This window comes from Hemitrygon akajei, chromosome 10 (genome assembly GCF_048418815.1).
Source record: "Hemitrygon akajei chromosome 10, sHemAka1.3, whole genome shotgun sequence".
In the NCBI taxonomy this organism is placed as follows: domain Eukaryota; kingdom Metazoa; phylum Chordata; class Chondrichthyes; order Myliobatiformes; family Dasyatidae; genus Hemitrygon; species Hemitrygon akajei.
In genome coordinates, this window is record NC_133133.1 from 74,832,888 (window position 1) to 74,859,176 (window position 26,289).

The following is a 26,289-nucleotide window of genomic DNA, read 5'->3' on the forward strand; positions in this document are numbered from 1 at the left end:
TGATCTGGATAGCAATCCAGAAATTACTACCTGGGGGAGGTCCTGCTTCTCAGCTCTCTAAATTCTCTTTTCAGGACCTCTTTGCTTTTCTGTCCTATGTCATTAGTACCAATGTGTACCAAGACATCTGGCTGCTCTCCCTCCCTCTCCAAAATGTTGTGGATGAGATCTGAGTCCTCCCCTCCATCCCACACCATTATCTCTGATATTCCCAATATTTGACCGTCATTTTGCCTGTTTTCCACTCACCTTCTGGACCAGGGGTTCTTCATCTGGGTTCCACAGACTCCTTGGTTAATGGCATTAAAAAAAAGGTCTATGCAGTAGTGATGCTAAAGGAGATGGAATTTAACTGGATATTAGTGACATATGCAGGAAAGATACAAGCATAATCATAGGTGACTTTAATCTACATACAAATCAAACTGTCAATAAAGCAGTGGAGGAGGAATTTCAGGAGTATTTTAAACCAGTGTGTTGCAGAACCAGCTAGACTAGGCTATCTTTGTTATGCTGTTTATAATTAATAGTGTTGCTCTGTATGCTCCTTTAGGGAGCAGTGGCATTGCTTGATACAATTTTTCATTAAAAGAGAGCATGAAGTGCTAGTGTCTGGATCTAAGTGAAGGAAACTCCACACGTACGAGGCATGGGTTGAGGAACTTGACTAAACAGTGGACATTAGAACAAAGAAAAAATCAGGATAAAGAGATTAACTGGAGTTTACAAAGGAAATTAGAGATGGTATTCAGATAGGCCCCTGACAAGCTTCCATGCATGAGACTGGTTCAAAAGGTGGGAGCGTATGGGATCCAGGGCATGAGAACATGGCTGGGTGACAGGTGGTAGAGGGTGATAGTGTAAGCTTGCTTTTGTATTAGGAATCTGAGACCTGTGGTGTACAACAGATAGGTTCCTTGTTGCTTCTTATCTGCATTAACAACTTGGATGTGATTTTTGGAGGTATGACAAGAAAGTCTGCAATTGAAATAAAAATTAGTGGTGTTGAATTGGTAGTGTTGATAGTGGAGGAGTGACCAGGTGTAGAATGAGTTGGTTTTGTTTATAAGTTGGCAGATAAAAAACAAAATTTAATCTTTAGGTGCAAAGTGATATATTTTCAGAGGTCAAATGAGGGTATGGTATATACAATGAACGGAAGGACCCTTGAAAGCAATGTGGAACAGTGGGATCTTGTGTGGATCCCTAAAAGTGACTGCTCAGGTAGATACGGTGCAAGGACAGCATATAGGATATCTGCCTCTCTTAATCAGGGCATAGAATATAAGAACATGGATTATAAACACTTTGGTTAGGTGACAACTGTGCAGTTGTGTAAAGGTGTGATTGCACAGGAGAGGGTTAAGAGATGATTTACCAGAACGTGGCTTGGGAATATTTCAGCTATGAGGAAAGACGGATAAGTTTGTTTACGTTGAAGTAGGAAATACTGAGATGGACTTGAGAGATTTATATAAAATTATAAAGATCTGTGATGGGGTAGACAATTTGAAACTTTTCCCCATTACTGTGGGGAAAATGAGGAAACCTAGAGGGCAGAGTTTAGTATAAGGGATAAAAGGTTTAGAGGAGATATGAGGAAGAACCTGTTATCTGAAGGTGGTTTGAATCTGGAATGTAGGCCTAAGGTGGGTCAAAGGACTGCCTTTGTGCTCTTTGACTCTGTGTATTAGATCCAAAGAGGGTGCATGTAAATTAGCCAGAAAAAGCAACAGGTCTGAAGATTAGGAGCAGTTCAAAGTTCAGCGAAGGACAAATAAGTAATGGGAGAAGATGGAGTTGGAAAGTAAATTTGCAGGAACGCAAAAGATATCTATAAATGCTTCTATAAAAATGTCAAAAGGAGGAGGTTGTAGAAAACAAATATATGTCACCAACGGTCAGAAATTGAGAAAAGTGTAATTGGGAAGAAAGAAATAGCAGGACATTTGAAGATAAAACGTTGTTCTTGTCTTCAGAAAGTGGGACATAAATAACCTCTCGGGAATGTTTGGTGACTCGGGTCTAGAGAGATGGACCTCAAGGAAATCGGTATAGTAAAGAATTAGTGATGGAAATGAATTGAGCTAAAGGCTGCCAAATGCCCATCACCAGAATGGCTTCTTACACCGCTATGTCATCACATGTCCCTCCTACCTCACCTCTTCTCTGGTAAAATCCTGATTGACGTTTTTTGCCACCTCTTAGTCCTCCTGTCTAGCCTCCCATTTTCTAGCCAACTTTACCTAATGTGCCTTATCCTCAGAGTCTGACACATTTGGCAAGCAGTCTGTATCAGCTCCTGTTTTAGCTGGGCCTGAGATATAAAAAAATACCCATTCTTGTTTTTAAAAACCTTCATCCTCTCTCTCTCTAGCTCTGTAAACTCTCACCCTAAGCTTTCTGTACTGCTCCCTTAATGCCCTGTGACTATCTCCAGTTTTAATTAATCCACCATTGTCAGCCATGCTTAAACCATATATTGCATAATTCTCTCCTTAACCCTCTCCACCAATCTGCTGCTCTCATCGAGACAAATCATTCATCACACACTCACTTGAATATTTCCTCATTTGACCCAATGTCAAAACTAAATTGTGATGCTCCGGCAAAGTCCTACGGCTATTTCTCCAGATTAAAGACAGTATATAAATACAAGTTATTCCAATCTATGTATGATCAGGTGACACAGGCTGTATTTGGTATGCATACTCTGATAATGCACATAATTTGAACTTTGTGCTATAGTTGAGCTGAAGTATCAATCAATATCAATATAACCAAGCTATGATTAGTACAAGCAAACCATACCCAGCCACAGTACGGTGTGCTACTGGAAAACACTGGTCATACAAAGTTGTTAGAGGGTGGATGCAGGGAGGGTGTTCCCCTGGTTGAGGTGTTTAGAGCCAAAGGTCACTGCTTCAAAGGTCAGCCACTCATGACTGAGGTGAGGCTGGTGAATGCTTAGAACTCTCTATGCTAGAGGACTATTCAGGCTCATTTACTGAGTACGTTCATGGCAAAGATGGATCAGTGCAGGTAGGTAGATCTGAGGTAGAAGATCAGCCATATTTGTGTTGAATGGTGGAACAGGAACTGGAGTCAAATGTCCTCACCGTGCTTCTTCTATCCTTAGCTTCTGTTGTTACTGAGATGAGCAATGCAGGAAGACCATTAGTTTGTGTGGCTCATGGGGGATACATGACATTAATTCTCCTTTTGATTGTTGACAGGAGATTGCTGGCGGATGGCTGGGGCCGAGGGCTTTGTTATCCGTTCAGTTGGGGACCCAGCTGCTCCTTCAACCTTAAAGCCAGGCACGGGGGCATATCCCATCACAGCTGACCTAGTAACATCTGTTTCTGGGTCAGATGTTCCACTGGGCCGTCACCCGCACATACAGAATGATTGGTTTACCAGTGTACATACCAGTCACCTCACACACAACGGGTTCCAGTGGAACAGTAGATGGGATAATGCCTGTCCAATCGTTTTTACTGACGTTGGCTGAAGGAATATTAGTCAGGACACCAAGGACAAATTCAAAGGTGTTTACCACAATCTGTCAAGATAGGCAGGGTCTTGTCCTAGTGTCTCCAGCGAAGGACCGCACACTCCCTGCCACAGTGCCTCAAAACATCTCATTCTGAATTCTGGATAGGGACTTCTCTCAATGATCTCCCACTTAGAAGGTATTGAACTACACCATATTTTAATAATCGATTGTTCATCTATAATTTTGTAGAGTGCTTTTTATATTTGTTATCATTCTTCCCTGAGAGCTCAGGTAACTGCAATGATCCTTCTTGTGTTTGTATTTCTGCAGTAAAACCAATCGTTATTGATGTGGACATCTACGTGAACAGTATTGGCCCCGTGTCAGTTATCCAGATGGTAAGTGACACACAGGAAAAAGGTGTGGAGGTCGCATTCTCGGGCACGTTCCCGCATCATTGTGGGTGACAAGTGCGGTGTCTAGTGTCTGTAGTAAGGCCTGGTGTCTACACTGAACCAACCTGCACAACCTTAGTCTGGCAACACGAGGACCACTTTGCACTTCAATGGACTTCTTTTTATTCTGCTGGTGTTCTTTCTTGTATAGTTTTTTATATAATGTATGTTTTATTTTCTTGCGAGTGTTGTGTTTTTAATGCTATGTGCCTGTTCTGCAGCTTCAAGTAAATTTTTCATTGCACTGGGTGTGTGCTCATGACAGTAAACTCAACCTTGACTTTGAACCAATTCACACAGCATTGCCAACAAAATGGACGTAATGATAATCAGCAGCTAATCTGTTTCACTGAGGTCCATCAGAGGAAAATATCAGTGCAGAAACTGAGAATTCCTCTGCTTTCCTTCTATTTGTCCTTTAATATTCCCTTGTACAAATAGATAGGGCTCTCTAATGTCTCAAAGGAAGGGTAACAACTCCACCGAGGCAGCACAACCTCAGCATCGCAAAGCCTTGGTCCAGCACCCTGTCCAAAGCACTATTAAACTTCCACATCCACTGTTTAGTTTGATGATTTTCTCTTGTCTGTTGGTAGCATAAAGATTAATTGTTCATCTCCACTACCAATTAAATTAAAGTAACCGACCAGCAGAAAGCAAAGGGACACAACAATTTTCATGTCAGTGTGGACAAGTAAAAAGAGACATATCACAACTGTGTCAGGAGCCATGGAACACTCAAAATAGGAGGTCATTCCATAAAGGCAAGAGTGCCTCTTGCAGAATAAATGCAGAACATACTGAAAACAATTAAGAGAAACAGAAGAGGTAAAAAGGATATATATTTTCAAAGTTGACATTTTTAAAATCTCTCCAAAATTTCCCCCATGACTATTGGTTGGACAATCAAAATTGTCTGTTCTGTAGCTCAGAGAGGCTGGTCAGTGTGAGTCACCAAATTCGCTGCTGACACTCTGACACCTTCAGAATTATGTGCAGTTCAAACTTGCCATGTGGATATGACTGGAGATCAGACTGAAATTTCAGAACCATTCAAATTATTAGTTAGCTTGGTGGCAAGAAGTGGTCTGGACAAGGTGCCAGCTCTCCCAGGCTGATTCACAGCTTGAGGCACCAGACAATTTTGAAAGATTTACAAATTCTCAACATGGCGTCATGTTCTCATCTAAAGCCCCATTTCTGAACCAACTAAGGAGCAAAGAAGGTTTGCTTGGATGGATCATTAGCACAGTATTTAATTAGCAATAACTGAGAAGATTACAATCCACCTGGACAGCAGATCCCTAATAATGTTCACTTTGTGTGAACACTCAATCATGGTGCCCAATCGCAGACATGTCACAACTGTATCTGAAGCCATGGAACTCCCAGAATAGGAAATCATTCAATAAAGACAAGATTTCCACTTGCAAGAAAACTGAAAGACATACTGGAAACATTTGGTAGATCAGCCAGCGTTTGTGGACAGATGCTAACGTCTAACATCTCAACAGAACTCTCAGAAGGAGCTCTCCTCTCGCTGCTGCCATCAGGAAGAAGGGAAAGAGCCTCATGAGCCTCATCACCAGGTTCAGAAACTGTTATTACCTTACAGCCTGAAGCGGAAGGATAACTCCACTCGCTCCATCACTGAACCGTTCCCACAAGCTATGGGCTCATTTTCAAGGACTCTCCAACTCATTTTCTCGATATTTATTGTCTATGTGTTAATTATTATTATTATTATTTTGTGTTTTTTCTCATTTTGTATTTGCACAGTGGCTGTTTGTCCATCCTATTGGAGGTGGCCTTTCATTGATTCTATTGTGTTTCTTGTATTTATTGTGAAAGCCTGCAAGACAATCAATCTCAGCATTGTATATGGTGGCCTATGCGTACTTTAATAATACATTTACTCTGATCTTTGAATATTGAGCTTTAAAACAGAAGAGAATGGGAAGCTCCTGGCCACTTCTGTGGACTGAACACAGGTGCTCCACAAAACATTCTGCACTGGTTTCTCAGAAGTACATAGTGGAGATCACATTATAAATCCTCAAGGTATGAATACTAGATAAGAAAAAGATTACTTTAGTGGGCTGCTTGAGTGATAAGTGAAACTTTGCTCAGAACTGCAGGTGGAATTCAGTGGGTCAGGCAGAGAAATGAACAGTTCATCTGGAATAGGTTCTGCCTGATTCCTGAGTTCTTCCAGCAGTGTGCATTTTGCTGGCGGTTACACCATCTGCAGTCTCTGTGTCTCCACTGTCCAGAACCTTGCCATCATTGAAAGGAGCTTCTTTTAGCTGGGCATTCAGTTTAGTCCCAGTGAAAAGGCAACGTATATGACCATGCCGTGTTCCCTCAGTAATTCAGAATCAGAATCACATTTAATATCACCAGCGTATCTTGTGAAATTTGTTAACTTTGTGGCAGCAGTACAATGCAATACATGATAAATATAGAAAAAAATCAATTACATTAAGAATATATATTTTTTATTTCTTTTTTTGCAAAAAACAATAGAAATAAAAAAGTAGTGAGGTAGTGTTCATGAGTTGAATGTCCATTCAGAAATCAGATGGCAGAGGGGAAGAAGCTGTTCCTGAATCACTGAGTGTGTGCCATCAGGCTTCTGTACCTCCTTCCTAATGATAACAATGAGAAGAGGATATGTCCTAGGTGATGGGGTTCCTTAATGATGGATGCTGCCTTTTTTAAGCACTGCTCCTTGAAGACATCTTGGACACCATGGAGGCTAGTGCCCATGATGGAGATGTCTAATTTTACAACTCTCTGCAGCTTACTTTGAACCTGCGCAGTAGACCCCCCCCTTGCCCCCCCCAACCCACTACCAGACAGTATAGCATCCAGTTAGAATGCTCTCCATGGTGCACCTATAGAAATTTGTGAGTGTGTTTGGTGACAAACCAAATCTCCTCAAACTCCTAATGAAATATAGCCACCGTCTTGACTTCTTTATGGGTGTGTCAATATGTTAGGCCCAGGTTAGGTCCTCAGAGATATTAACACCTAGGAACTTGAAATTGCTCACTCTCTCCACTTCTCATCCCTCTACGAGGACTGGTGTGTGTTCCCTCATCTTATCCTTTCTGGAATCCACAGTAAGTTCTTCGGTCTTACTGTCATTGAGTGCAAGGTTGTTGCTGCGATACCACTCAACCAATTGGTATATCTCGCTTTTGTACACCCTCTCATTACCATCTGAGATTCTGCCAACAATGGTTGTATCATCAGCAAATTTATAGATGGTATTTGAGCTATGCCTAGCCACACAGTTATGGGTGTAGAGGGAGTAGAGCAGTGGGCTAAGCACATATCCCTGAGGTGCACCAGTATTGAGCGAGGTGGAGATGTTATTTCTAATCCACACAGATTGCAATCTTCCAGTTAGGAAGTCCATGATCCAGTTACAGAGGGAGGTACAGAGGCTCAGGTTTTGTAGCCTTTCAATCAAAACTGTAGAAATGATTGTGTTATACTCTGAACTGTAGTCAGTAAACAGAATCCTGAAATAGGCATTTGTATTGTTTAAGTGAGCCAAGGCCACACGGAGAACCAATGACATTGTGTCCACCATAGATCTATTATGGCCTTAGGCAAACTGCAGTAGCTCTAGTTCCTTGCTGAGACATGAGTTGATTCTAGCCATAACCAACCTCTCTAAACACTTCATCACCACAGATGTGAGTGCTACTGGATGATTGTCATTAAGGCAGCTCCCTCTGCTCTTCTTGGGCACTGGAATAATGGTTGCTATTTTGAGATTGTAGCAATGAGAGATCGAAAATGCTTTTGAACTCCCCCGCCATTTTGAGTGTTGGGTTAAATGCTGTACCGTGATGCTGCTTGGGCCCAGATGCTCTGCCACAGAAGTGAATGTACCACGAGATGACCCATGGCTAGTCAGGATCTGGGTCAAGGAGAGAGACTCTCTCTTCAGCACCTAACTGTTAGTTTTGGGCATCCCCAGAACTCAGGGCATGGAATTCATTGTCTTTATTACAGAGGCTGTGTCGCGTAATGAAGAATCTGCCGTGTGTTCTTACCCGGATATTGTGCTGATTTCCCCAGCTGTAGCAGAAAATTTATTCACTGCTTATTTCTGTGAATTAAATCGCTGACTTGAAACTTGTGAAAAACTTGCTGAGGAAGCTTATGCCTCTTTCTGTTAACTTCAGCACAATCACTGCAGATTCACTCATTTGCTTCTCCTTATCTCAGCTATTCAGTCCGATTCTCCTTTTCCCTGCTCAACAAGGTTGGAGCCTGTGGTTGAATCTGTCTCTTCCATTGCCTCTCAACTGATGACAGCTTATGCAGTGCTCAGTGCGTCCTAGCCCAAAGATAAAAGAGGAAAGTTGTAAGCCTACAATACTTTATGGCTCAGAAGGAACTCAGGCAAAATAATGGATCTCTGCCCGTGGTGTACATGATGAGTTACTCTTCTTAAGATGCATCAGTGATTAGTAGAGCTTTTATTTGGTCTGAATGTTCAGTGATCTAGAGTCATTGTCAGAGAATCACATGATCCCCCTGCCCATCGAGTCGATGTTACCCATCAGACACAACACTGACCCTGTTTTATTCTCCCCAAACTTCTGATGTGGAAGGAAACCAGAGCAACTGAGGGAAATCCACAAAGCTTCAGGGATAACGGTTATTAAGAAGAACAATAGATGGAGAGTGGCTCAGGCAGATCAGCTGATACGGTATTGCTTGGCCACTCCACTCGTATTCAGTGGGTTCAATAGGAGCATTTCATGTCAGAGAAATGTATACAATATACATCCTGAAATTTTTTTCTTCGCAAACATCCATGAAAACAGAGGAGTACCCCGAGTATGAATGACAGTTAGAACCCTAAAGTACCCTCCATCTCCTCCTTCCATGCACAAGCAGCAGCAATGCCCCTACTCCCCCACTAGCACCCTCGACCGAGCACTCAAGCATGCAGCAAAGCATCAATAAAGACACAGACTTGCAGAACCCCAAAGACCACTCGTTCACCCAGTAATTCGATGTACCACAGGGTCTCTCTCTCTCTCCCTAATAAGGGAAAAAGAGCTGTCCCCATTTCACAGTGAGAGGGGAGACATAACAAACAACTCGCTGATTTATGATGTTAGAAGTCTCTTGCATCGCTTTTTCCAAGCTCTGTGCCCAGAGAATCAGGCCCAGAAAGGCTCAGGTCTCTGGACACACAGCTCCTGATGTTCCGTGTTCTCCCACGACACATCAGTCAGGGGCACCGGCCTCGAATCAGCCCCTCTCCAGAGCCACATAAATCCGGCACCCTGAAGGCGCATTAGTCTTCCTGGCCGCGTCCTTGGGATAGCGAAAAGCTGCTGGTCGTGAGACCCTGAGAGTGGGTCCCATTTCCGCAAAGAACTGAAGTCAGAGTGTGGCTCCAGGTCATGGTCTTTAAAAGAACCTTGAAAAGGAAAAAAAGAGATCTCAAAGATAGAAATTGTGCTGTTTCTGAAGATGCAAGCAAAGGAGTTGCCGTTTAGCGTCATCTTAATTTTGCTCCGCCCTCCAGGTCATCCAAATACATTTTATGTTTTTTCTGCTTAACGTTATATCTCTTTTAATGTGCAGTCATTGGACATACAAAACTGGCAACAGCAATCTCTTTCAAACAGTATTAATTCTACCTAACAATGCCAAAGTCTCAACTGGGTTTGCAGTCATATTAAGAATCAGATGCCCCCAGAAAATTAATGTGGTGAATTAGGAGATTCTGATTGTGGTTTCAGGTTTGTGGCCTTTAAAGCCTGAGAGTTATGGGTTAGGTGACAGGTCATTTGAAATCTTGGGAGGATGATAAATTGGAGCAAAGCAGCGGTGCAGGAGAAGGAACAATTTGCAGGATGGAGTGTTGGGAACACAAGGACAAGACTGGAATGATCTGTGAGAGAGATGGTGGAGCAAAGATAGGAAAATAATGACCCAATGAATATTAACACTAGAGAAAAATTACAATTGGACGTGATTGCTAAAAAAAAAAGATTAGGATAGTTAATCCTCTGTGGATGGCTGATACGTGTGATATTGAAATTCTTGATGGAGGAAGTCAAACAGCTCTAATCATTTATGATAGAGGAAATGTTAAAAGTACGTGGAGCATAATGATTAATGTTTTGAAATGATTAGTTCCTGTAAAGGTCACCACTATTTATTGGTGGTGTTGTATATTTCCTGCCGGACATTGCTTTGAAGCAGTTGATTCTATAGAGATACTGACTGACTGCAATGTAATAAAACAGATCGTGTTCTTAATTCTGACAGTTGTCGGTGACTGATAACCAGACTGGTATCTAATTCAGTCTTGTAAGTACTCTGCATACAAATGAGAAAAGTATGCAGAGTACTTACATTTCTAAACTAAAGCAATCAGCTGGGGGAACTTAGCAGACTGAGCGTGGAAAGCAACTGTTGACCTTTTGGGACAGGTGCTAATGCAGGGTCCCAACCCAAATGTTCAACAATTCCCATCCTCACCCTCCACTAGATGTTGTTTGAATGAGTGAGTTCCCTCAACAGTTAGTTGCTCTGGATGACACACCTGCAGTCTCTTGTGTCTCAAGCCCGGTTCTGCTCCTTACAGTTGACAATTCACCAATAGGGGCATGAGCACAAGTGGGTCTCAGTCACCCTCATCTAGAGAGCCGAAAGGTACAGCAAGGGCAGCCTGTGGACATGTTTGCGATGGTGCTGCAAGTGTTAGAAAAGTTTTCACTCAACGGCTTCCCCTTTGCCAATGACTACAAGTGATGAACCTCTCTGAGAAAAATTAAAATCGTTCCCCGGTGACGGGCTACTCGAGTGACCAAAATTTGCTTGAGTGCAAAGAAAATTTAAAGGCATGAGAAGGTGTGTAATAAATGAAAGGACAATGAATATCTTGAAAATTCCACCACCTGACCCAATGAAGGTAAATATTCCAATCATCAGGCAGTGCTTGAGTCAACAATTCAAGTCAGAATCAGAACTGAGGTCTGTCTGCTTTTGGATCTTTTCAAGATGAAGTTAGGTTTGAGAATGAAGGGCAACAGAAGGGTTTGAAATGAGACAGTCAGATACCAGAGTGGGCATTTCCCTTTATCCTCAGAGGGAACCTGGGGCCATTAACATTCATGTGAGTTGGCTGAGGAGCAACATTTTAACCTCACATGAGAGATAGCATGATCAGATCATCCTGAAACTCATGAACTTTTGACAAAGGCACAAGCCACTCTCAGCAACAAAGTGGTTACACTGCTGTAGTAGATAAATACTCCAAGGTACATAGTGGTATCTTATATGAAGCAATAGAAGTTTAAAGCTGGATATGACTAACAACCAAAAACCTGCTCATGTCAGTAGGATTTTAAGGAGCTTTAGAACGTAGCACTGGGAGATGTAGGGAAGGAATTCTAGAGCATTAGGACTGAGGAGAATTGGGACAAGAAGTGGAGGGTGAGAACATCATACTCATTATGGAAGTGGGGAGACTTCACATTGATTGTAATGACCGGAAGAAGAGAGGTAGAGCTAAGGATCTGAACATCAAAACCAAGTTCTTTCAATACAGTCATGGGCAGAGTGAGAGCTGGCAGAGTTCAGTGGAACCGGTGATCAAACATACCTTAGAGAAGAATTAGTGAAAGCACCAACATAGAGTCCTAGAGTCCTACAATAGAGCCAAACATCTGTTCCCTTCAGTGGCACATGGTCGATATGGCAGACTCTTCACCACCACATCCAGTCCCTTCACCACCACATCCAGTCACTTCATCACAGAATCCAGTCTCTTCATCACCACGTCCACTCTCTTCACCACCACATCCACTCTCTTCATCACCAAATCCAGTCTCTTCACCACCATGTCCACTCTCTTCACCACCACCTCCAATCTCTTCATCACCACATCCACTCTCTTAATCACCAAATCCAGTCTCGTCACCACCACAGTTAAAGAGACTGCATTCGGTGATGAAGTGGCTGGATGTGGAGCTGAAGAGACTGGATGTGGTGGTGAAGAGAGTGGATGTGGTGGTGAAGAGAGTGGATGTGGTGAGTGAAGAGACTGGATTTGGTGTTTAGGATCTGGATTCGGGGATGAAGTGACTGGATATGTTGGTGAAGAGACTGGATGTGCTGAGTGAAGAGAGTGGTTTCGGTGGTGAATAGACTGGATGTAGTGGTGAAGAGAGTGGATGTGTTGAGTGAAGAGAGTGGATGTGGTGGTGAGGAGACTTGATTCGGTGATGAAGTGGCTGGATGTGGTGCTGAAGAGACTGGATGTGGTAGTGAAGAGAGTGGATGTGGTGGTGAAGAGAGTGGATGTGGTGAGTGAAGTGACTGGATTCGGTGATGAAGTGACTGGATCCACTCTCTTCACTCACCACATCCAGTCTCTTCACCAACATATCCAGTCACTTCATCACTGAATTTAGTCTCTTCATCACCAAATCCAGTCTCTTCACCACCACATCCACTCTCTTCATCAACAGATCCAGTCTCTTCAGCACCACATCCAGTCTCTTCATCAGCACATCCAGTCTCTTCATAACCACATCCAGTCTCTTCAGCACCACATCCAGTCTCTTCAGCACCACATCCAGTCTCTTCATCACCGAATCCAGTCTCTTCACTCACCACATCCACTCTCTTCACCACCACATCCACTCTCTTCACTACCACATCCAGTCTCTTCAGCACCACATCCAGCCACTTCATCACCGAATCAAGTCTCCTCACCACCACATCCACTCTCTTCACTCAACACATCCACTCTCTTCACCACTACATCCAGTCTATTCACCACCGAAACCACTCTCTTCACTCAGCACATCCAGTCTCTTCACCAACATATCCAGTCACTTCATCACCGAATCCAGTCACTTCATCCCCAAATCCAGACCCTAAACACCACATCCAGTCTCTTCAGCACCACATCCAGTCTGTTCATCACCAAATCCAGTCTCTTCACTCACCACATCCACTCTCTTCACCACCACATCCAGTCTCTTCATCACCACATCCACTCTCTTCATCACCACATCCCCTCTCTTCAACACCACATCCAGTCTCTTTACCACCACATCCAGTCTCTTTACCATCACATCCAGTCTCTTCATCACCACATCCACTCTTTTCATCACCACATCCACATTCCTCATCACCATATCCACTCTCTTCACCACCACATCCACTCTCTTCATCACCACATCCAGTCTCTTCATCACCACATCCAGTCTCTTCATCACCACATCCAGTCTCTTCAACACCACATCCAGTCACTTCATCACCAACTCCACTCTCTTCATCACCACATCCACTCTGTTCATCACCACATCCGCTCTCTTCAACACCACATCCACTCTCTTCATCACCAAATCCAGTCTCTTCACCACCTTGTCCACTCTCTTCACCACCACCTCCAATCTCTTCATCACCACATCCACACTCTTAATCACCAAATCCAGTCTCGTCACCACCACATCCAGTCACTTCACCACCACAACCAGTCACTTCATCACCAAATCCAGTCTCTTCACCACCACGTCCAGTCTCTTCACTCACCACATCCAGTCTCTTCACCACCACATCCAGCCTCTTCACCACCACATCCAGTCTCTTCACCACCACATCCAGTCTCTTCATCACCACATACACTCTCATCATCACCACATCCACTCTATTCATCACCACATCCACTCTCTTCACTCACCACATCCATTCTCTGCACCAACACATCCAGTCACTTCATCACCGAATCCAGGCTCTTCATCACCAAATCCAGTCTCTTCACCACCACATCCACTCTCTTCATCACCACATCCAGTCACTTCATCACCACATCCACTCTCTTCATCACCACATCCACTCTCTTCAACACCACATCCAGTCTCTTCATCACCACATCCACTCTCTCCACCACTACATCCACTCTGTTCACCACCGAATCCACTCTCTTCACTCAGCACATCCAGTCTCTTCACCAACATATCCAGTCACTTCATCACCGAATCCAGTCTCTTCATCACTGAATCCAGTCTCTTCACCACCACATCCACTCTCTTCATCAACACATCCAGTCTCATCATCACCACATCCACTCTCTTAATCACAACATCCACTGTCTTCACCACCACATCCACTCTCTTCACTCAACACATCCACTCTCTTCACCACTACATCCAGTCTATTCACCACCGAAACCACTCTCTTCACTCAGCACATCCAGTCTCTTCACCAACATATCCAGTCACTTCCTCACCGAATCCAGTCACTTCATCCCCGAATCCAGATCCTAAACACCACATCCAGTCTCTTCAGCACCACATCCAGTCTGTTCATCACCAAATCCAGTCTCTTCACTCACCACATCCACTCTCTTCACCACCATATCCACTCTCTTCACCACCACATCCAGTCTCTTCAGCTCCACATCCAGCCACTTCATCACCGAATCCAGTCTCTTCAACACCGAATCCAGTCTCCTCACCACCACATCCAATCTCTTCATCACCACATCCACTCTCTTCACCACCACATTCAGTCTCTTCATCACCACATTCAGCCACTTCATCACCACATCCACTCACTTCATCACCACATCCAGACTCTTCACTCACCACATCCAGTCTCTTCACTCTCCTCATCCACGCACTTCAGCACCACATCCACTCACTTCATCACCGAATCCGGTCTCTGCATCACCAAATCCACTCTCTTCATCACCACGTCCAGTCTCTTCAGAACCACGTCCAGTCACTTCATCACTGAATCCAGTCTCTTCACCACCACGTCCACTCTCTCGATCACCACATCCAGTCACTTAATCACCACATCCACTCACTTCATCACCACATCCACTCTCTTCATCACCACATCCAGTCTCTTCATCACCACATCCAGTCTCTTCAACACCACATCCAGTCACTTCACCACCACGTCCAGTCTCTTCATCACCACATCCACTCTCATCATCACCACATCCACTCTATTCATCACCACATCCACTCTCTTCACTCACCACATCCATTCTCTTCACCAACACATCCAGTCACTTCATCACCGAATCCAGGCTCTTCATCACCAAATCCAGTCTCTTCACCACCACATCCACTCTCTTCATCACCACATCCAGTCACTTCATCACCACATCCACTCTCTTCATCACCACATCCACTCTCTTCATCACCACATCCACTCTCTTCAACACCACATCCAGTCTCTTCACTCACCACATCCATTCTCTTCACCAACACATCCAGTCACTTCATCACCGAATCCAGGCTCTTCATCACCAAATCCAGTCTCTTCACCACCACATCCACTCTCTTCATCACCACATCCAGTCTCATCATAACCACATCCACTCTCTTAATCACAACATCCACTGTCTTCACCACCACATCCACTCTCTTCATCACCACATCCACTCACTTCATCACCTCATCCAGTCTCGTCACTCTCCACATCCACTCACTTCACCACCACATCCAGTCACTTCATCACTGAATCCGTTCTCTGCATCACCAAATCCACTCTCTTCACCACCACATTCAGTCTCTTCATCACCACATTCAGCCACTTCATCACTACAACCACCCATTTCATCACCACATCCACTCTCTTAATCACAACATCCACTGTCTTCACCACCACATCCACTCTCTTCATCACCACAACCACTCTCTTCAGCACCACATCCAGTCTCTTCATCAGCACATACAGTCTCTTCATAACCACATCCAGTCTCTTCAGCACCACATCCAGTCTCTTCATCACCGAATCCAGTCTCTTCACTTACCACATCCACTCTCTTCACCACCACATCCACTCTCTTCACTACCACATCCTGTCTCTTCAGCACCACATCCAGCCACTTCATCAACGAATCAAGTCTCCTCACCACCACATCCACTCTCTTCACTCAGCACATCCACTCTCTTCACCACTACATCCAGTCTATTCACCACCGAAACCACTCTCTTCACTCAGCACATCCAGTCTCTTCACCAACATATCCAGTCACTTCATCACCGAATCCAGTCACTTCATCCCCGAATCCAGATCCTAAACACCACATCCAGTCTCTTCAGCACCACATCCAGTCTCTTCATCACCAAATCCAGTCTCTTCACTCAACACATCCACTCTCTTCACCACCACATCCAGTCTCTTCATCACCACATCCACTCTCTTCATCACCACATCCACTCACTTCATCACCACATCCAGTCTCTTCACTCACCACATCCACTCTCTTCACTCAGCACATCCAGTCTCTTCACCAACATATCCAGTCACTTCATCACCGAATCCAGTCACTTCATCCCGGAATCCAGTCTCTTCATCACCACATCCGCTCTCTTCAACACCACGCCCACTCTCTTTATCACCAACTCCAGTCTCTTCACCACCACGTCCACACTCTTCACCACCACATCCACTCTGTACATCACCACATCCACTCTCTTCACCACCACGTCCAGTCTCTTCAACACCACGTCCACTCTCTTCATCACAACATCCAGACTCTTCATCATCGAATCTACTCTCTTCAATCTCCACATCCAGTCTCTTCATCACCACATCCAGTCTCTTCATCACCACATCAAGTCTCTTCATCGCCAAGTCCAGTCTCTTCACCACCACATCCACACTCTTCCCCAGCACATCCACTCTGTACATCACCACGTCCACTCTCTTCATCACCACATCCAGACTCTTCATCATCAAATCCACTCTCTTCACTCTCCACATCCAGTCCCTTCATTAGCACATCCAGTCTCTTCATCACCAAATCCAGTCTATTCACCACCACGTCCGCTCTCTTCACCACCACAACCACTCTCTTCATCACCAAATCCAGTCTCTTCACCACCATGTCCACTCTCTTCACCACCACCTCCAATCTCTTCATCACCACATCCACTCTCTTAATCACCAAATCCAGTCTCGTCACCACCACATCCAGTCACTTCACCACCACATCCAGTCACTTCATCACCAAATCCAGTCTCTTCACCACCACGTCCAGTCTCTTCACTCACCACATCCAGTCTCTTCACCACCACATCCAGTCTCTTCACCACCACATCCAGCCTCTTCACCACCACATCCAGTCTCTTCACCACCACATCCAGTCTCTTCATCACCACATACACTCTCATCATCACCACATCCACTCTATTCATCACCACATCCACTCTCTTCACTCACCACATCCATTCTCTTCACCATCACATCCAGTCACTTCATCACCGAATCCAGGCTCTTCATCACCAAATCCAGTCTCTTCACCACCACATCCACTCTCTTCATCACCACATCCAGTCACTTCATCACCACATCCACTCTCTTCATCACCACATCCACTCTCTTCAACACCACATCCAGTCTCTTCATCACCACATCCACTCTCTCCACCACTACATCCACTCTGTTCACCACCGAATCCACTCTCTTCACTCAGCACATCCAGTCTCTTCACCAACATATCCAGTCACTTCATCACCGAATCCAGTCTCTTCATCACTGAATCCAGTCTCTTCACCACCACATCCACTCTCTTCATCAACACATCCAGTCTCATCAACACCACATCCACTCTCTTAATCACAACATCCACTGTCTTCACCACCACATCCACTCTCTTCACTCAACACATCCACTCTCTTCACCACTACATCCAGTCTATTCACCACCGAAACCACTCTCTTCACTCAGCACATCCAGTCTCTTCACCAACATATCCAGTCACTTCCTCACCGAATCCAGTCACTTCATCCCCGAATCCAGATCCTAAACACCACATCCAGACTCTTCAGCACCACATCCAGTCTGTTCATCACCAAATCCAGTCTCTTCACTCACCACATCCACTCTCTTCACCACCACATCCACTCTCTTCACCACCACATCCCGTCTCTTCAGCTCCACATCCAGCCACTTCATCACCGAATCCAGTCTCTTCAACACCGAATCCAGTCTCCTCACCACCACATCCAATCTCTTCATCACCACATCCACTCTCTTCACCACCACATTCAGTCTCTTCATCACCACATTCAGCCACTTCATCACCACATCCACTCACTTCATCACCACATCCAGTCTATTCACTCACCACATCCAGTCTCTTCACTCTACTCATCCACGCACTTCAGCACCACATCCAGTCACTTCATCACCGAATCCGGTCTCTGCATCACCAACTCCACTCTCTTCATCACCACGTCCAGTCTCTTCAGAACCACGTCCAGTCACTTCATCACTGAATCCAGTCTCTTCACCACCACGTCCACTCTCTCGATCACCACATCCAGTCACTTAATCACCACATCCACTCTCTTCATCACCACATCCACTCTCTTCATCACCACATCCACTCTCTTCAACACCACATCCAGTCTCTTTACCACCACATCCAGTCTCTTTACCATCACATCCAGTCTCTTCATCACCACATCCACGCTTTTCATCACCACATCCACATTCTTCATCACTACATCCACTCTCTTCAACAACACATCCACTCTCTTCATCACCACATCCAGTCTCTTCATCACCACATCCAGTCTCTTCATCACCACATCCAGTCTCTTCAACACCACATCCAGTCACTTCACCACCACATCCAGTCTCTTCACCACCACATCCAGTCTCTTCATCACCACATCCACTCTCATCATCACCACATCCACTCTATTCATCACCACATCCACTCTCTTCACTCACCACATCCATTCTCTTCACCAACACATCCAGTCACTTCATCACCGAATCCAGGCTCTTCATCACCAAATCCAGTCTCTTCACCACCACATCCACTCACTTCATCACCACATCCACTCTCTTCATCACCACATCCACTCTCTTCAACACCACATCCAGTCTCTTCATCACCACATCCACTCTCTCCACCACTACATCCACTCTGTTCACCACCGAATCCACTCTCTTCACTCAGCACATCCAGTCTCTTCACCAACATATCCAGTCACTTCATCACCACATCCACTCTCTTCATCACCACATCCACTCTCTTCATCACCACATCCACACTGTTCACCACCGAATCCACTCTCTTCACTCAGCACATCCAGTCTCTTCACCAACATATCCAGTCACTTCATCACCGAATCCAGTCTCTTCATCACTGAATCCAGTCTCTTCACCACCACATCCACTCTCTTCATCAACACATCCAGTCTCATCATCACCACATCCACTCTCTTAATCACAACATCCACTGTCTTCACCACCACATCCACTCTCTTCACTCAACACATCCACTCTCTTCACCACTACATCCAGTCTATTCACCACCGAAACCACTCTCTTCACTCAGCACATCCAGTCTCTTCACCAACATATCCAGTCACTTCCTCACCGAATCCAGTCACTTCATCCCCGAATCCAGATCCTAAACACCACATCCAGTCTCTTCAGCACCACATCCAGTCTGTTCATCACCAAATCCAGTCTCTTCACTCACCACATCCACTCTCTTCACCACCATATCCACTCTCTTCACCACCACATCCAGTCTCTTCAGCTCCACATCCAGCCACTTCATCACCGAATCCAGTCTCTTCAACACCGAATCCAGTCTCCTCACCACCACATCCAATCTCTTCATCACCACATCCACTCTCTTCACCACCACATTCAGTCTCTTCATCACCACATTCAGCCACTTCATCACCACATCCACTCACTTCATCACCACATCCAGACTCTTCACTCACCACATCCAGTCTCTTCACTCTCCTCATCCACGCACTTCAGCACCACATCCACTCACTTCATCACCGAATCCGGTCTCTGCATCACCAAATCCACTCTCTTCATCACCACGTCCAGTCTCTTCAGAACCACGTCCAGTCACTTCATCACTGAATCCAGTCTCTTCACCACCACGTCCACTCTCTCGATCACCACATCCAGTCACTTAATCACCACATCCACTCACTTCATCACCACATCCACTCTCTTCATCACCACATCCAGTCTCTTCATCACCACATCCAGTCTCTTCAACACCACATCCAGTCACTTCACCACCACATCCAGTCTCTTCATCACCACATCCACTCTCATCATCACCACATCCACTCTATTCATCACCACATCCACTCTCTTCACTCACCACATCCATTCTCTTCACCAACACATCCAGTCACTTCATCACCGAATCCAGGCTCTTCATCACCAAATCCAGTCTCTTCACCACCACATCCACTCTCTTCATCACCACATCCAGTCACTTCATCACCACATCCACTCTCTTCATCACCACATCCACTCTCTTCATCACCACATCCACTCTCTTCAACACCACATCCAGTCTCTTCACTCACCACATCCATTCTCTTCACCAACACATCCAGTCACTTCATCACCGAATCCAGGCTCTTCATCACCAAATCCAGTCTCTTCACCACCACATCCACTCTCTTCATCACCACATCCAGTCTCATCATAACCACATCCACTCTCTTAATCACAACATCCACTGTCTTCACCACCACATCCACTCTCTTCATCACCACATCCACTCACTTCATCACCTCATCCAGTCTCGTCACTCTCCACATCCACTCACTTCACCACCACATCCAGTCACTTCATCACTGAATCCGTTCTCTGCATCACCAAATCCACTCTCTTCACCACCACATTCAGTCTCTTCATCACCACATTCAGCCACTTCATCACTACAACCACCCATTTCATCACCACATCCACTCTCTTAATCACAACATCCACTGTCTTCACCACCACATCCACTCTCTTCATCACCACAACCACTCTCTTCAGCACCACATCCAGTCTCTTCATCAGCACATACAGTCTCTTCATAACCACATCCAGTCTCTTCAGCACCACATCCAGTCTCTTCATCACCGAATCCAGTCTCTTCACTTACCACATCCACTCTCTTCACCACCACATCCACTCTCTTCACTACCACATCCTGTCTCTTCAGCACCACATCCAGCCACTTCATCAACGAATCAAGTCTCCTCACCACCACATCCACTCTCTTCACTCAGCACATCCACTCTCTTCACCACTACATCCAGTCTATTCACCACCGAAACCACTCTCTTCACTCAGCACATCCAGTCTCTTCACCAACATATCCAGTCACTTCATCACCGAATCCAGTCACTTCATCCCCGAATCCAGATCCTAAACACCACATCCAGTCTCTTCAGCACCACATCCAGTCTCTTCATCACCAAATCCAGTCTCTTCACTCAACACATCCACTCTCTTCACCACCACATCCAGTCTCTTCATCACCACATCCACTCTCTTCATCACCACATCCACTCACTTCATCACCACATCCAGTCTCTTCACTCACCACATCCACTCTCTTCACTCAGCACATCCAGTCTCTTCACCAACATATCCAGTCACTTCATCACCGAATCCAGTCACTTCATCCCGGAATCCAGTCTCTTCATCACCACATCCGCTCTCTTCAACACCACGCCCACTCTCTTTATCACCAACTCCAGTCTCTTCACCACCACGTCCACACTCTTCACCACCACATCCACTCTGTACATCACCACATCCACTCTCTTCACCACCACGTCCAGTCTCTTCAACACCACGTCCACTCTCTTCATCACAACATCCAGACTCTTCATCATCGAATCTACTCTCTTCAATCTCCACATCCAGTCTCTTCATCACCACATCCAGTCTCTTCATCACCACATCAAGTCTCTTCATCACCAAGTCCAGTCTCTTCACCACCACATCCACACTCTTCCCCAGCACATCCACTCTGTACATCACCACGTCCACTCTCTTCATCACCACATCCAGACTCTTCATCATCAAATCCACTCTCTTCACTCTCCACATCCAGTCCCTTCATTAGCACATCCAGTCTCTTCATCACCAAATCCAGTCTATTCACCACCACGTCCGCTCTCTTCACCACCACAACCACTCTCTTCATCACCAAATCCAGTCTCTTCACCACCATGTCCACTCTCTTCACCACCACCTCCAATCTCTTCATCACCACATCCACTCTCTTAATCACCAAATCCAGTCTCGTCACCACCACATCCAGTCACTTCACCACCACATCCAGTCACTTCATCACCAAATCCAGTCTCTTCACCACCACGTCCAGTCTCTTCACTCACCACATCCAGTCTCTTCACCACCACATCCAGTCTCTTCACCACCACATCCAGCCTCTTCACCACCACATCCAGTCTCTTCACCACCACATCCAGTCTCTTCATCACCACATACACTCTCATCATCACCACATCCACTCTATTCATCACCACATCCACTCTCTTCACTCACCACATCCATTCTCTTCACCAACACATCCAGTCACTTCATCACCGAATCCAGGCTCTTCATCACCAAATCCAGTCTCTTCACCACCACATCCACTCTCTTCATCACCACATCCAGTCACTTCATCACCACATCCACTCTCTTCATCACCACATCCACTCTCTTCAACACCACATCCAGTCTCTTCATCACCACATCCACTCTCTCCACCACTACATCCACTCTGTTCACCACCGAATCCACTCTCTTCACTCAGCACATCCAGTCTCTTCACCAACATATCCAGTCACTTCATCACCGAATCCAGTCTCTTCATCACTGAATCCAGTCTCTTCACCACCACATCCACTCTCTTCATCAACACATCCAGTCTCATCAACACCACATCCACTCTCTTAATCACAACATCCACTGTCTTCACCACCACATCCACTCTCTTCACTCAACACATCCACTCTCTTCACCACTACATCCAGTCTATTCACCACCGAAACCACTCTCTTCACTCAGCACATCCAGTCTCTTCACCAACATATCCAGTCACTTCCTCACCGAATCCAGTCACTTCATCCCCGAATCCAGATCCTAAACACCACATCCAGACTCTTCAGCACCACATCCAGTCTGTTCATCACCAAATCCAGTCTCTTCACTCACCACATCCACTCTCTTCACCACCACATCCACTCTCTTCACCACCACATCCCGTCTCTTCAGCTCCACATCCAGCCACTTCATCACCGAATCCAGTCTCTTCAACACCGAATCCAGTCTCCTCACCACCACATCCAATCTCTTCATCACCACATCCACTCTCTTCACCACCACATTCAGTCTCTTCATCACCACATTCAGCCACTTCATCACCACATCCACTCACTTCATCACCACATCCAGTCTATTCACTCACCACATCCAGTCTCTTCACTCTACTCATCCACGCACTTCAGCACCACATCCAGTCACTTCATCACCGAATCCGGTCTCTGCATCACCAACTCCACTCTCTTCATCACCACGTCCAGTCTCTTCAGAACCACGTCCTGTCACTTCATCACTGAATCCAGTCTCTTCACCACCACGTCCACTCTCTCGATCACCACATCCAGTCACTTAATCACCACATCCACTCTCTTCATCACCACATCCACTCTCTTCATCACCACATCCACTCTCTTCAACACCACATCCAGTCTCTTTACCACCACATCCAGTCTCTTTACCATCACATCCAGTCTCTTCATCACCACATCCACGCTTTTCATCACCACATCCACATTCTTCATCACTACATCCACTCTCTTCAACAACACATCCACTCTCTTCATCACCACATCCAGTCTCTTCATCACCACATCCAGTCTCTTCATCACCACATCCAGTCTCTTCAACACCACATCCAGTCACTTCACCACCACATCCAGTCTCTTCACCACCACATCCAGTCTCTTCATCACCACATCCACTCTCATCATCACCACATCCACTCTATTCATCACCACATCCACTCTCTTCACTCACCACATCCATTCTCTTCACCAACACATCCAGTCACTTCATCACCGAATCCAGGCTCTTCATCACCAAATCCAGTCTCTTCACCACCACATCCACTCACTTCATCACCACATCCACTCTCTTCATCACCACATCCACTCTCTTCAACACCACATCCAGTCTCTTCATCACCACATCCACTCTCTCCACCACTACATCCACTCTGTTCACCACCGAATCCACTCTCTTCACTCAGCACATCCAGTCTCTTCACCAACATATCCAGTCACTTCATCACCACATCCACTCTCTTCATCACCACATCCACTCTCTTCATCACCACATCCACACTGTTCACCACCGAATCCACTCTCTTCACTCACCACATCCATTCTCTTCACCAACACATCCAGACACTTCATCACCGAATCCAGGCTCTTCATCACCAAATCCAGTCTCTTCACCACCACATCCACTCTCTTCATCACCACATCCAGTCTCATCATCACCACATCCACTCTCTTAATCACAACATCCACTGTCTTCACCACCACATCCACTCTCTTCATCACCACATCCACTCTCTTCAGCACCACATCCAGTCTCTTCATCACCACATCCACTCACTTCATCACCTCATCCAGTCTCGTCACTCTCCACATCCACTCACTTCACCACCACATCCAGTCACTTCATCACTGAATCCGTTCTCTGCATCACCAAATCCACTCTCTTCACCACCACATTCAGTCTCTTCATCACCACATTCAGCCACTTCATCACCACAACCACTCATTTCATCACCACATCCACTCTCTTAATCACAACATCCACTGTCTTCACCACCACATCCACTCTCTTCATCACCACATCCACTCTCTTCAGCACCACATCCAGTCTCTTCATCAGCACATCCAGTCTCTTCATAACCACATCCAGTCTCTTCAGCACCACATCCAGTCTCTTCATCACCGAATCCAGTCTCTTCACTCACCACATCCACTCTCTTCTCCACCACATCCACTCTCTTCACTACCACATCCAGTCTCTTCAGCACCACATCCAGCCACTTCATCACCGAATCAAGTCTCCTCACCACCACATCCACTCTCTTCACTCAACACATCCACTCTCTTCACCACTACATCCAGTCTATTCACCACCGAAACCACTCTCTTCACTCAGCACCTCCAGCCACTTCATCACCGAATCCAGTCTCCTCACCACCACATCCAATCTCTTCATCACCACATCCACTCTCTTCACCACCACATTCAGTCTCTTCATCACCACATTCAGCCACTTCATCACCACATCCACTCAATTCATCACCTCATCCAGTCTCGTCACTCTCCACATCCACTCACTTCACCACCACATCCACTCTGATCACCACCGAATCCACTCTCTTCACTCAGCACATCCACTCTCTTCATCACCACATCCACTCTCTTCATCTCCACATCCACTCTCTTCAACACCACATCCAGTCTCTTTACCACCACATCCAGTCTCTTTACCATCACATCCAGTCTCTTCATCACCACATCTACTCTTTTCATCACCACATCCACATTCTTCATCACCACATCCACTCTCTTCACCACCACATCCACTCTCTTCATCACCACATCCAGTCTATTCATCACCACATCCAGTCTCTTCAACACCACATCCAGTCACTTCATCACCACATCCACTCTCTTTAACACCACGTCCACTCTCTTTATCACCAACTCCAGTCTCTTCACCACCACGTCCACACTCTTCACCACCACATCCACTCTGTACATCACCACATCCACTCTCTTCACCACCACGTCCAGTCACTTCAACACCACGTCCACTCTCTTCATCACAACATCCAGACTCTTCATCATCGAATCCACTCTCTTCAATCTCCACATCCAGTCTCATCATCACCACATCCACTCTCTTAATCACAACATCCACTGTCTTCACCACCACATCCACTCTCTTCATCACCACATCCACTCTCTTCAACACCACATCCAGTCTCTTCACCACCACATCCAGTCTCTTCATCACTACATCCACTCTCATCATCACCACATCCACTCTATTCATCACCACATCCACTCTCTTCACTCACCACATCCATTCTCTTCACCAACACATCCAGTCACTTCATCACCGAATCCAGGCTCTTCATCACCAAATCCAGTCTCTTCACCACCACATCCACTCTCTTCATCACCACATCCAGTCACTTCATCACCACATCCACTCTCTTCATCACCACATCCACTCTCTTCATCACCACATCCACTCTCTTCAACACCACATCCAGTCTCTTCATCACCACATCCACTCTCTCCACCACTACATCCACTCTGTTCACCACCGAATCCACTCCCTTCACTCACCACATCCATTCTCTTCACCAACACATCCAGTCACTTCATCACCGAATCCAGGCTCTTCATCACCAAATCCAGTCTCTTCACCACC

At 45.7% G+C, this 26,289-nt stretch overlaps 1 protein-coding gene across 1 annotated transcript in view; it reads left to right on the forward strand.

Annotated features, from left to right (window-relative positions):
• LOC140734482 (gamma-aminobutyric acid receptor subunit gamma-4-like) overlaps positions 1–26,289 on the forward strand; it is a 622,978-nt gene that overhangs the window by 52,345 nt on the left and 544,344 nt on the right. The window contains exon 3 of the mRNA XM_073058485.1: positions 3,830–3,897. Within this exon, the coding sequence (XP_072914586.1) occupies positions 3,830–3,897 (68 nt within the window). The remainder of the gene's footprint in view (positions 1–3,829; positions 3,898–26,289) is intronic.